General features: G+C 37.6%; 1 protein-coding gene across 3 annotated transcripts in view; it reads right to left on the bottom strand.

Annotated features, from left to right (window-relative positions):
* LOC149837286 (putative homogentisate phytyltransferase 1, chloroplastic) overlaps positions 1-13,204 on the bottom strand; it is a 73,166-nt gene extending 59,962 nt beyond the window's left edge. Inside the window, exons 1-7 of one of the 3 annotated variants that reach the window (XM_090005946.1) lie at positions 13,063-13,204; positions 12,537-12,620; positions 12,353-12,421; positions 8,672-8,943; positions 8,500-8,583; positions 8,358-8,432; positions 8,090-8,173 (exon numbers count right to left, since the gene is read on the bottom strand). In XM_090005946.1, the coding sequence (XP_089862072.1) occupies positions 8,090-8,173; positions 8,358-8,432; positions 8,500-8,583; positions 8,672-8,943; positions 12,353-12,421; positions 12,537-12,612 (660 nt within the window). In that variant the 5' untranslated portion in view covers positions 12,613-12,620; positions 13,063-13,204. Of the gene's footprint in view, positions 1-8,089; positions 8,174-8,357; positions 8,433-8,499; positions 8,584-8,671; positions 8,944-12,352; positions 12,422-12,536; positions 12,995-13,062 lie in introns of those variants that run through there. The other 2 variants (XM_090005945.1, XM_090005947.1) reach the window with 2 other exon arrangements.
* Between the last annotated feature and the right edge of the window lie 284 nt (positions 13,205-13,488).

Raw genomic sequence — 13,488 nt, 5'->3', positions numbered from 1 at the left:
CATTCTATCAATAAAAGAGCTTCAAGACCTTTTGAGACTATTTGTTCTGATGTTTGGGGGCCTGCTCCAGTTGCTTCTATGTCTGGAACTAGATACTATCTTTTATTTGTTGACAGTTATTCTTGCTATTCCTGGATATTTTTCATGAAACATAAATCTGAGACTTTCAAGTTGTTCCGTAACTTCCATTCCTTTGTCAGAAACCAATTTTCTGAAAACATCTTAAGTTTCCAATGTGACGGAGGAGGTGAATTCTCTTCCATTGACTTTACTAACTTTCTTCAAAGTAATGGGATAAGGAAAAAGGTGTCTTGCCCGCACACACCTCAGCAGAATGGGATTGCTGAAAGAAAGCATCGCCATATTGTTGAGAGTGCGATGAGCATGATGCATGATAGTAATCTTCCGATCACTTTATGGACAGAGGCTTTTCATTCTGCAGTTCATGTGATAAATCGATTGCCCATGACTATTTTGGAAAACAAGTCTCCTTACTTGTCTCTTTTTGGTATTCACCCCAACTACTATGATTTGCATGTGTTTGGCTGTTTATGCTATGTTCATGTTGACAGTTCAAAGAGACATAAGTTTCAGGACAAGGCCTTGAAGTGCAGGTTTGTGGGTTATGCCGATGACTATAAAGGGTACAGATGCTACGATCCGGTGAGCAAGCGCATCAAAATATCAAGAAATGTCATCTTTGATTAATTGAATTTTGATTGTCAATGTAATAGTTCTTCAGAATCAAAACATGAAGTTCAGACTTACTATCCTTGGTTGAACTATAAACTTCTCACAGAAGCTAGTGATGCTTGCTCAAATTGCACTCAAAAGGATAAGATACCTGTGTCTACTGATGGGATGATTGATCATGAAAATACAGACTCAATCTTGAATCCAGGAAGATATAGAGGTTTTGTATATACTCGACGAGAAAGAGAGTCACCCACTGTAGTTGATTCAAACATGGACACATCCTCAACATCCAACATTGTTGATACTAGAAGATCCACACGTCCTCGCCATCCAATTGAAAGGTGGGTCAGTTATGAAAATTTCTCATTAGATTTTCAACTCTTTCTAACAGCCTTGAATAAAGAAGATGAACCCACAACGTTCTCTCAAGCATCAAATTCCAGAAGATGGATTGAAGCTATGAATGAGGAGATGGAAGCTCTACATGAATGCGGTACATGGGATGTCGTATCAAGACCACCTGACAAAAATGTTGTTGGTTCGAAATGGGTGTACAAAATAAAGTATAAACCAGATGGGACTATAGAGCGATACAAGGCGATACTTGTGGCCAAAGGTTTTACACAGGAGCAAGGACAGGACTATGATGAAACCTTTAGTCCAGTGGTGAGAATGGGGACAATCCGAGTCATACTTTCTTTAGCCATTGAACACCAATGGACCATTAGCCAACTTGATGTGAAGAATGCTTTTCTTCATGGAGATTTGAGAGAGGAAGTTTACATGGAACAACCCACGGGTTACCCAGAAGGTAATCCTACAAAATATGTCTGCAGACTAAAAAGGGCGATATATGGATTGAAGCAGGCATCTCGATCTTGGTTTGACAACTTTTCTCTTGAAATACAAAAATATGGTTTTAAGAAATCTCTTCTTGACCACTCCTTATTTATATTTAAGGACCAAGACACAACTACTCTGTTGTTGATATATGTGGATGATATCATCATTACTGGCAGTTCCAATGATCACATTGAAGAAGTCAAACATCTCTTGAATCAGAGGTTCAAAATGAAGGACCTTGGCAAACTACGGTACTTTCTTGGAGTTGAAGTTGACAGTTTCTCTGAAGAAATGACTCTCACTCAACATAAGTATACTATTGATGTTCTCAATAAAGCGGGTATGAAAGACTGCAAGCCCTTAAGCACTCCTAGCGTTCTTCATCAAAGGCTTAGCTCTCAAGATGGAGATCCATTTGATAATCCCACACAGTACCGTAGCATAGTGGGTATGTTACAATACCTCACTTTTACTCGCCCTGATATAGTATACTCGGTGAATCAAGTTTCTCAGTTTATGCATGCCCCATGTGAAGGGCATATGGAAGCAGTTAAACGGATACTACGATATCTCAAGGGAACGGTTGGGGATGGTCTCATATATAAACGAAATACAAATGGGCAAAGTGCACATGAGATCACTATTTATTCTGATGCGGACTGGGCGGGAGATCCAGATGAACGCAGATCAGTATCCGGCTATTGTGTATTTATTGGGATGAATTTAGTTTCTTGGAGTAGTAAGAAACAAAAGGATGTTGCCAGATCCAGTACAGAGGCTGAATACAGGTCAATGGCAGCCGCCACTGCTGAGGCTACTTGGGTTAGACATCTACTGACAGAAGTAGGAGAATCGATATCTCGTTCACTTCTTTTATGTGACAACCAGAGTGCCATTAGTATGTCTTTTAATCCAATTCATCACAGTCGTGCCAAGCATATTGAAATAGACCAGCATTTTGTGAGACAAAAGGTAGAAGAGAAAGAGATTGAGCCTGAATTTGTTAGAACTACAGATCAAGTGGCGGATATATTTACAAAAGGATTGACTAAAGACAGATTTTGGACGTTAAAAGGCAAGTTGTTCATGATTCAAGATCATGCACAACTTGAGGGAGGGTGAAAAGAAGTGTTTCTCTGGTTACGGGTCTTGGATCTGAAGATCCAGACCCGTGACACCCAATTTCTCATTAATGGCATTGTGTAATATTGATTATTATAAAAAGGGTATTCTAGTACCCTAATTTTGTTTGTAATCTCATGTTAATATAAAGTAATACACAGCAGCAGCCGACCCATGTACAGCAGGGTATCGGTTTTCTCCCAAACCTCTCTCTCCCTTCCTCTACCTCTCTCTGTTTTGCAGCTCCAACGTGGGACGGACTGAAGGTTGCAAAACTAATAAGAGGGAACCTGTTATCGTGAAACCGAGATCAACCAGCCTCGTTTAGATCCACACAGATCCACTCACCTGTGCCTTACGTTTCCTGATTCACGTTGATGCCTTAGTCGAGTTTTTCAGAAACAGGAAAGAGGGAACCTGTGCCTTACGTTCCCAGATTCACGCTGATGCCTTACGTTCCCAGATTCACGTTGATGGACAGGAAACGATGCAGCCCACGCAGATCCAAACCGAGATCAACCAGCCTCGTTTAGACCAACCACACAGATCCACGCACCTGATGCCTTACGTTCCCAGGTTCTTGCTCTGATACCATGTGAGAAAGAACGCTCGTTATTCCCTGCATAGACCTGTCATCGGCAGAGAGAGGAGAGAGAGAGAGAGAGAGAGAGAAAAAGAGATCCAGAGAAAAGGAGGGCAGTCCCTCGTGACTGCCCTCTCATTCTATTAATACAATTAGTGTATAAACTAGGGTACGAAAATACCCATTAAAAGAGAGTTAATATACATTCTACACTTATTGGGTCTGGACCCAATCCATTATATAAATGGATCGGGTTAGACATATACAAATGACGTCTTCTTTTCAAGGAGCAGACGTGATCTTGAATATCATGCCCTTTCTTGGAAACTGTGATTTAAAAAAAAAATCTCAACTTTAATTTCGGTGTCATTCATATTTTGACTGTCACAGCTTAAACCCTACCTGGTTCTGTTGAGCAAAAAAAACTGCCCATGGGTTTATTTTCTGCTATTCTTAACAATCTCTTTTCTGCACCCAGTTTCTTTAGATGGCTCAACTTCCTACTCTTCTCATGAACCCTTCCCTTTTTTCATAAACTAACTTCTTCATACACCTCTTTCATAGAGAGTCTGGATCCGATGGGACACCTGGATGACACTGATCCGAAGACTACTGAATCCCTAACAGAGAAAAAGGATGGAGAAGAGAATAATGGAAGCCGTCTCACGCGAAATCGAATGTATTGTCAGTGGTTTCGGTAGGATAAAATGTTAGTGGCATATCTTAAACTTTGTGAAGTTTATTCCCAAGTCTCCGAATGCTGAAGTCTCAATTTCTGAACATGAAGGGAATTCATCCTCTATTATGGAGTACATAAACAAGATGAAGACCGTCACTGATGAGCTGGCCTTGATTGGACAACCCGTTTCTGACAAATATAAGGTCTAATAGAACCTTGATGGACTTGGACCAGAATACTCCATGCTTGTCATATCTCTGGAGTGCCAAGAACACCTTCCTCCATATGAGAAACTATGACCCATCTTGCGGCAATTTGATGCTTCACATGTTCATGAAGGGACTGATGATCAATGAGATAAGCCTGTTGAATTTCTTAATATTAATGTGGGATCAAATAGAGGTCAATGGCGGCAAAATAATTTCAATTCAAGGGGCCGAGACAGAAACTATGAACAAGGGGGAAGAAGATTACTACCCTTACCGCAACAACAGAATTTTCAGCAGCATTAAAACCAAAATTGTGGAGGTCTTACCTGCCAGTTGTGCAAGAAAAAGGACATAGTGCAACTGATTGCTGGGATTTTTCTAGTTATAGAGTAGCGACCGGAACGAAAAAAGGTAGAACATAATGTCAACTATGCTCAAATTCAGCAGGGTAATGAGCAACAACGAAACCATGAAGCTTTAGTTGCAGCTTTTCAGCAAATGCAAGTGGATTCAATAGAAAAAGGATCTCAAGATAGAGCATAGATTTTGGATTCAAGAGCTAGTAACCATGTTACAGGTGATGAGGGCAAGATTTCTGAATCAAAGTTTATACTGACCATGGTTAAATTATTACGAATGATGAAATTGTTCACCCCATCACCCACGTAGGAAAAGCTCATGTTTCTAGCATTCCTAAACCTCTAATTTTGTCCAACACTTTTCTTGTTTCGGGCCTCAAACATAATTTTGTGTTAGTTTCTCAACTTTGTCAACAAAACAACTCTTCCGTTATCTTTACTCCTTGGTTTGTTTGTGTGAAAGGACTGGATTCAAAGGAAACATATGCTGAAGGAGAGAGAGACGGGAACCTGTGATAAAAGAAGCTCTGAAATTTCAGTTGCTCCTTTCTGAGTTTTAGTCTTCTTCAAAACCATCGATTGATATTTGGCATCGTGGTTTGGCTCATTGTGGTCATCTTTTTTTGTCGTCCTTAATTAGTTCTGGTTTAATGTCTAGTTCATTTTGTAATAAAGAGTTGGTGACAAAGAATTTATGTTCTAGTTGTCAAGTATGAAAAAGTCATTAACTCCCATTTCAAGTCATCAATAAAAGAGTTTTTTTTCCTTTCAAAATTGTTTATTCTGAATTTTGGGGCCCAGCTCCTATAGCCTCTTATTCTTCAAGCAAATATTATGTGACATTCATTGATGAGTATAGTCATTATACATGGATCTTTTTCATGAAGCAAAAATCTAAAGTGTTCATTCCGTTTCTTCGTTTTCATAACTTTGTTAAAAAACAGTTTGGACAAATCATTACCCGTCTACATAGTGATGGAGGAGGCGAATATAGTTTCAATGTCTTTAAAGAATACTTACAAAATCATGGCATAGTACATCAGAAATCATGCCCTCATACACCTAAACATAATGGCAAAGCTAAAAGAAAGCATCGACACATCGTTCAGAGTGCGATAACGATGATTCATGCGAGCCATGCTTGTTTGGGCTTGTGGAGTGAAGCTTTTAATACTGATATTCACATTATAAATAGGTTGCTGATAAAAATTTTGGACAATATGATGGCTTATTCAGTCATTTTTAAGAGAGATCCCTGTTTGGTTGAACTGAAAGTCTGGGGATGTGTTTGTTATGTTCATGTTGATGATTCTCAGAGTAACAAATTCCTCCCTAAAGCATCAATATGCAGGTTTGTTGGGTATAATAATGAACATAGAGGGTACCAGTGCGGGAATCTAGTAAAACGTTGCAGAATTATATCCAGGCACGTTGTTTTTTATGAAAATAACTTTGTCTTTACAGAAAAAGGCTCTAACGCAGACAAATCGTCTTTGACCTCTCTATATAATCATGATATGCAATGATATGCAAGACTGGATGAATATGTCTATGTTGCAGAACACTGAAATGCATTGTCATGAAAACCATGGCGATGATTTGAGGGATAACAGTTTGTGCACAGATATGCAGCAAGGAGGTGCAGATGATTCCACTTACCAGCATGTCTCCTTTAACAGTGAACAGAATATTGCGGCAGCAAATCCAGTTTGAGCAAATGTATCCACCACCAATGATAAGCAATATGGGCAGGTCTATCACAAAAGAGCAAAGGAAATGGTGGATAATTCTATTCAGCAGGAGACAAATTAGCATGCAAATGTTGAAGTGAGTTGTGACACGGATCAACAAGAACCGTAGGCTGAAGCGCACAGATCAACCCGAGAACAACATCCTATTGACAGGTGGGTGAGTTATAATGACTTTAGTCTTGATTATGAGATATATTTTCACACAATGATGGAGATCCAAAAACCCAAACATTATTTAGAGGCAGCAAAGGATTGCCGTTGGGTTGAGGCCATCAACAAAGAAATGTGCGTGTTGCATGCGTGCCAAACATGGAAGATAGTGGACAAACCTGTTGGCAAAAATGTGGTTGACAGCAAATGGGTATACAAGGTAAAGCAAAAGGCAGATGGCAGTATAGAGAGGTTTAAAGCTCGACTTGCAGCAAAAGGGTACACAGGAGCACAGATTAGATTATGATGAAACATTCAGCCTAGTAATCAAAATGGGAACCATCCGGTTGGTGTTTCTTTTTTCCATGATGTATAATTGGAGAATACATCATATGGATGTAAAAAACACTTTTATTTACGGAAAGCTTAGAGAAGAGATCTATATGGAACAACCGCGGGGTTTGCAAAAGGAGATCCAACAAGTAAAGTGTGCCTTTTACAGAGATCATTGTATGGACTGAATTCCAAAGATTTTCCGATGAAATCTGAAGATATGGTTTTCAAAGAAGTCAGGTAGATTACTCCCTCTTTACATGCATTGGAAAGCATGGTATTACTATCCTGTTGATATATGTGTATAACACTGTCATTACTGGTAGCTCTGACCAGCACGTGGCGCAGTAAAAGCTACTGAAATAATTCATTTTTCAAAAAAGAAATATAAATTTGGACCAAAAATAGAATCATTTGAAACGCAAAATGTAATGATCTATTGAACTCATGATTGCAGCAGCTAAAACAGTAAAAATATAATAACCATATAACAGAATAGTTAATTATCGATAATCACTTCAACAGTGCCATAAAGAGAAAAGATGTAGGACAATTGCAAGTGAAATGTGTCAGACATGATCTGTGTCAAACCATCATTTCTAATGGATGCTTAAGGACAAGTTTAATCTCCTGGGTTCATTGCTGTGTTGTTAATCTCATAAATAACATGCAACAACAAGTAAACACTTGGTTATATGTCCACTATCCAGCAGAGGGGCTTTTAAATTTCTCAAGGGTGAAATACACGCAACTAATTACTATTTGATCTTGTCTCAATGGCTAGAACCGGGAAACAAATCAAGCAACTCACAGCTTGGAATGGTTCAGCTTATATAAAAGTTTGTTCAGGGCCTTCAGGCTCATAAAATAGGCTTCACAAGACAATCTGCTGGCTGCTTGTGTAGATTACTGAGATTAGCACAAACGCGTGCTCAGGTTCACTTGGCTCATGTAGAGGCTCGCTAGAAAGAGCACACATACATGTTACATAGTATGGTACAGTACACTTGGTTGAGGTGCATGGCTTGAAAACAGTAGTCTGGCTTTTGATTCTTACTGTTGACAACATATCTTTTTAAAAGCAAGACAGCTTGGCCTCACTTCAGCTCACTATGAGCATCGTTCACACTAGGTTTCAGCCTAAATAAGCTGAGCTTGAATAGTCCAAGCTCTGTGCATTCACTTTGATCAGCAGACTCACCTAATGGCTAGTCTTGTAAAGTGCACGACATATAGGAAATGTAGCCGATTTATTACATTCCCACTCTCAAGATTCAATTGTTTTTCAAGGGTAAATATATACAGTTCATATTGAAAAACTTAAAACAACTAAATAGATACTAAAGACCCTTAACAAGAATTACCAGACAAGCAGAGGCAACAATAATTCCTGTTCCAGTTTGTACTGAATATTCCCCAGATGCAAGAGGAAGGTTTGGCTTGTTAACCTGAAAGGAGAGATATATATGTAATAATATGCATAAATTTTATAGATCTAAATAAATGATTATATGAAAACGAACGATTTAACAATGGAGATGCTGGAATTAATTAAAAAAGAAAAGAAAGTAATGTAATGTGGAGGTGGGGTTATGCAACAAAGAATGACCAAAACAAATGTTTCTAACCTACCTTGTCAATCTCTATGTCAAATAGCTGATTTAATCCAACTATATAAATGTTCATGAAGAGTGCAGGCACCACAGCCTGTGGAAAAAAAAAACAAATGAAAATTCAACATGTAAAGCAGTGCAACAATAACATAAACAGTTACCTTCAACAATCCAGTAACAAATAGTGGAGAAAAATCCAATATGCTCTCAACAGTAATAAGAGAGACTGATACTATGCTTATCGCCTGGTCAAAAAGCAATGCATGTAAGCCTAGTACTCACAATACAAAAAATAAATAAATAAATAAAACTTATGCTAAAGAGTTAACTTACAGTGCCTATAACAGTATGAGGCCTTGAAAATCTATAGAAAGCATCCAAAGACTTTTGAGTCGAAGCCCAAGTACTTATTGGGTAAATAGCCTCAGGCTCTGATTCAAATGTTTGGTTTGATGAGGCACTAGGACAGTAATGATGCCGCCGTGATAATGTTGTTTTGTTCTCAATGCTTGTAGCATGATGTCCCCTTTCACATTGATGTGACCTTCTAATATGCTTCCCATTTAGAATAGCAAAGGCTTGTATATTTGAAAATCTAACTCTCCCTAAAAATCCAGAAAAGTTCAGGAATTAACAGACGCAAACCAGCAGCATTCAACATCGTAGGTAGAAATTGACTCGTCGAAACCAAAACAGAAGAATCAATACAACAAGAATTTAAGAATCTTTTCAACAGAAAAATAGGATTGAATCATCAAAGAAATAACTCAAGAAAAAACACATTAAAGTACATTTCTAATAGGAATATAAGTTCAGTTTCAACTTCAAACAAGAATTATTCTCTCCAATCCTACCAGTGCACTACCTATAGAATCAAGCAACAATGAAAAGAACCAGAATTAGCAACAAGAAACTCATCAAACTGAGTATATGATTGACAATAAACTCATAATGTTTGCATCAGATGATATTTTCATTTGCAGTTATTAATTCAGACAGCAAACTTCAACAATGGATTATCTAATATACATACTCAAACAGCAACAGATGTGGATAAAGATGGATTCACAAATGATAAAATCCATTACAAATATGTATGTTTAACAGTGTAGTTATGTCTAAGAACATCACGAAACACATTAATATCAAAAGATTTCATCCATTACCACCAAGAAATTGTATCAGTGAAGTAGACACATGAATCACTTTACTTGCAATACAAAAGCTCAAACAGATTGATCCATCCAATTTGAGGTGGAAAACAATTGGGCAGAAAATATTTCAGGAAAATTTGGTTTGAAAAATGTGACCAAGATAGTTCAAAAGTAGCAAATATTTTTCAGGTGAGTTGTAGACCAAACTGAAGCTTTACCTTGAACTTAACAGTTATGAAACTATAGTCAAAACATCACCCTGTCTTACAACACATCCCCCCAGTTCATGCACATAACAGAATGGTAAGTCAAAAGTGATAAGCAGTGTTAACATCTTGCATTGAAACAGTTAGCCTCAGCATTTCTTACCTACTTGTCCACCAACAAAACAGACTATACATTACCCCATTATCATGTGTGTGTGTAGCTTCCAGACCTTTTATCTCCCAAACCATCCCAGGCCTTTTTAAAAAACCTACTTGCAGGAGTTTTTTGCTTAATCCAACCTTGTAGATGTGTTTATTGTTGCTTATTTACTAAAAACAACTTTTGTATTGAATCAATTTAACAAAATTTATGGATTTTTAGTTGATGAAATTTTTGGTGTCAATACGAACCATTGATTTTTTGGTTGAGCTAAAAACACATCAAAACATGAAAAAGGTTTAAGCTAATATATGTTTTCTACTAAATTAAACATATAGATCACATCTATGGGTTTAGATTAAACAAAAAACACACGCAAGTATGTTTTTTAAAGGGGTCTGGAATGGCCTGGGAGATAAATGGTTTGGAAGCTACACATTACTCTCTCTCTCTCTCTCTCTCTCTCTCTCTCTCTCTCTCTCTCTCTCTCTCTCTCTCTCTCTCTCTCTATATATATATATATATATATATATATATATATATATATATATATATATATAGATATATATATATATATATAATGGTGCTATTGAAGGCACAGAACTATTGAGTATAAATCACTTTTCATATTTTGTAGATTGAACCTTCTGAATGTCATCTACAAGGTTTGTTTAGTAGAAAATGAGTTTTGAGTCATGATTTTGACATTTAAACAGATTTTTTACAAGCTTCAAAAATCAACCGTCTACAATGTACTAAAATTTCATGACTCGAAAAGACATATTTTTAGACCAAAATAATATGATCTAAGGTTTGATCTTCAGCGAACAAACCATGCTGAACATATCTATGTGGTTAGATTGAGTCGATAAAGCTTGAACCTATGATTTACAGCTCAATAGTTTTGTGCCTTCAATAGCACCAAATATTAACCATACACGCACTCACACACACACAAATATATATAGGGTCACTAGAATATGTTAACTGGAAATATGTGAACTGGAGTATGAACCGAGATTTACATGGTTTTGTTTGGTTTTTTTCTTAAATTTCACCGTACAGATGTGATATATATATATATATGTATATATATAACCTTGAACCAAGTCAGAACATAATTTGCTAATCTTGCTGAGTCAATCAAGATGAATGAACCGGGTTTCAATTAACTTAATGACAAAGTTGGGCCATGTTTGTCTAACATCAGTCTACAAATGCTGGACATGGATCGGTAGTCTTACCTGCTTAAGCATGCAGCTTAGTTAAATAAATAGCAGATACAGATACCAGGTGTTTTATCAGTTTGTGTTTCAAAGTGTTCTTCACCAGTATGTATTTAAAATTTCCTTGTACAGGGAATAATTCATCTTCAGAGATGGTATTTAATCATACATTTTGACCTGTACCCTTTCATGTTAGCTCATTTTAGGTTTATCCGTTTCCCTCAGTTAAATTTCAAAAAGGATCAGTCGCAACCTCTTACTTGATTTAGATAACAAAACCTAGCAGACAGGAGAGCTCATACATGAAGCCTATCAGCCCAATGATCTACGAGCTGGGGAATTTAACTGTATTATCAGTGTAATGTCATATTCCATGTCTGTGCATCACTGCATAGCACTTGAACTCATTTTCCATTTATAGATCTTCATGGGCCACTCACAGGCTCTTCTGCAATCATTCAAAAGGAAAAAAATAATGACATGTACATCTGATTTTAGCTATTTGACCCTAATGTCTTTAGATTGAATGGATAGACATTTCAGCATCCTGTCATACAGATCAGACTTAACTTATTTTTTTCTCTTTGGATAATCAGAGAGAAAACCACCAATTTTCTAGTCACCAGCAGAAACTATTATTTACTGAGTCCTAGTCTGACGACCTCGGCTAAAAAACCCAGGGGACATCCCGCCCACAGAGTCAAGTCCTCAGCTTCGGCCCTGTAGCGAGGAACACAACCCCAGGTGTTGAACTTCTCTTCAACCTGAAATGTATGAGCTGATCCCCCTAGCCGAAGTGTGGATCCCTCAAGGGAAACCATCTTAACTGTTGGCCGTACATACTAAGAGCGTTCTGATCATTATAAATCATTTTCATTCCTCACTATACAAATATTTATACGGTTTTATATTTGGCCTGTTTATCGAAACTGTCTAGCCGTCTATAATCCACAATCCTGAACATCTGAATACATCTATTACCAACGTGTTCCGGATTTGTACCCTGAAGTATTCGCTAGTTGTTTGGTAGCAGAGACATCTATGCGAGGTAAGGGGCAATCCGAATTAATATCTCCATCTCGAAAATTTCCACCGCAAAGTTGTGAGAAGAAAAGCAAATCGAATGGAGAAATTTCCGACTACCATCTGTAAACCAGAAAGTTAGAGAAACCAACAAGAAGTTCACCAAAAAAAACATAAAAGTAACAAAAAGAAGGTATAAAGGGAAATGTACATCTGTGAGAGAGAGAGAGAGAGTAAAATCATACTTGGGTACTCAAGTGTCTTCAAAACATCCCGTTTCAACTCTCTCGTAGGCCAATAAGAAGCATAATCACCTACAAACACATTCAAACAATAACTAATAGAACAAAAGAAAACCAAAACCAAGAGGGCCCAGAATAAAGAATATGAAAAGCGCGTCTCGACAACTTCATGGAAGCAACGACATACCCTTAGGAAGGCTGGAAAAATCAACAGTACTACAACATCTTTGCTTATTGAGAACTCCAATAAGAAGGGAATCCATCTTTAGCCCTGCCACAAGTCTACCCCTTAGTTTGGAACTCAACAATTTGAGCTATACCCTTTCATAGAAACGCATGAATTACTATATGACTTGTTACAGATCAACACGAGTCCTACAACCACACTAATGGGCTTCCACGGTAAAAAGAAGAAGATTGCAGGGTTTTAGCCAAAATGGGTATCTTCGTTTCTGCAGAAGAAAATGAAGGTGTGAAGATTTTAGGCAAATGGGTGTCTCAGGCATTCACTCCAGCAAGGTGGGTATTCTTGTTTCCACAAGAAAACCTAAAGAAACTAAGATTTTTAAGCAGACGGGTGTCTCAGCTGTCCACTCCGAGCATGCAGAAGCAACTCTCTCTCTCTCTCTCTCTCTCTCTCTATATATATATATATATAGGAAACCACGTCGACAGGTGGAGACACTTTTATAGAGTTGTACGACTCACGCTACCTCAGTGTAATGAATTTCTTAACGCTTGTACCCTGTTCCTTTGTTCACCTGGAACTCTTCCCTCTGGGACGTTTCTTGGAGTCTTTGTTAGTCTGGGATTGTCTTCTCGCCCTTGGGTGTTCTACCATGCCTGAACTCCAACAGCCTCACTCAATTTCAAGGGTCGAGCTTATCTTAAATTCTCCTTTAGTCAATTTCTTCTTAATAAAATCTTAATTTCTTCTTCGGTCAATTTCTTTCTCATAAAATGGTGATCTATCTCAATATATTTGTTTATGTTATGCAACATAAGAAAAGCTGACAAATAAATAACCCCATCATTATCGCATAATATTGTTGGAACATTGAACATCGCAATACCTAGTTCTTGTAAAAGAAATTTCAATCAAACGACCTATCCTACTGAATTAGCAACCACTCTATATT

The sequence above is a fragment of the Nuphar pumila genome, chromosome 5, assembly GCF_984573655.1.
Source record: "Nuphar pumila chromosome 5, dmNupPumi1.hap1.1, whole genome shotgun sequence".
Classification (NCBI taxonomy): Eukaryota; Viridiplantae; Streptophyta; class Magnoliopsida; order Nymphaeales; family Nymphaeaceae; genus Nuphar; species Nuphar pumila.
The sequence above is the reverse complement of the archived record's forward strand: the minus strand, read 5'-3'. Positions and strand labels throughout refer to the sequence as shown.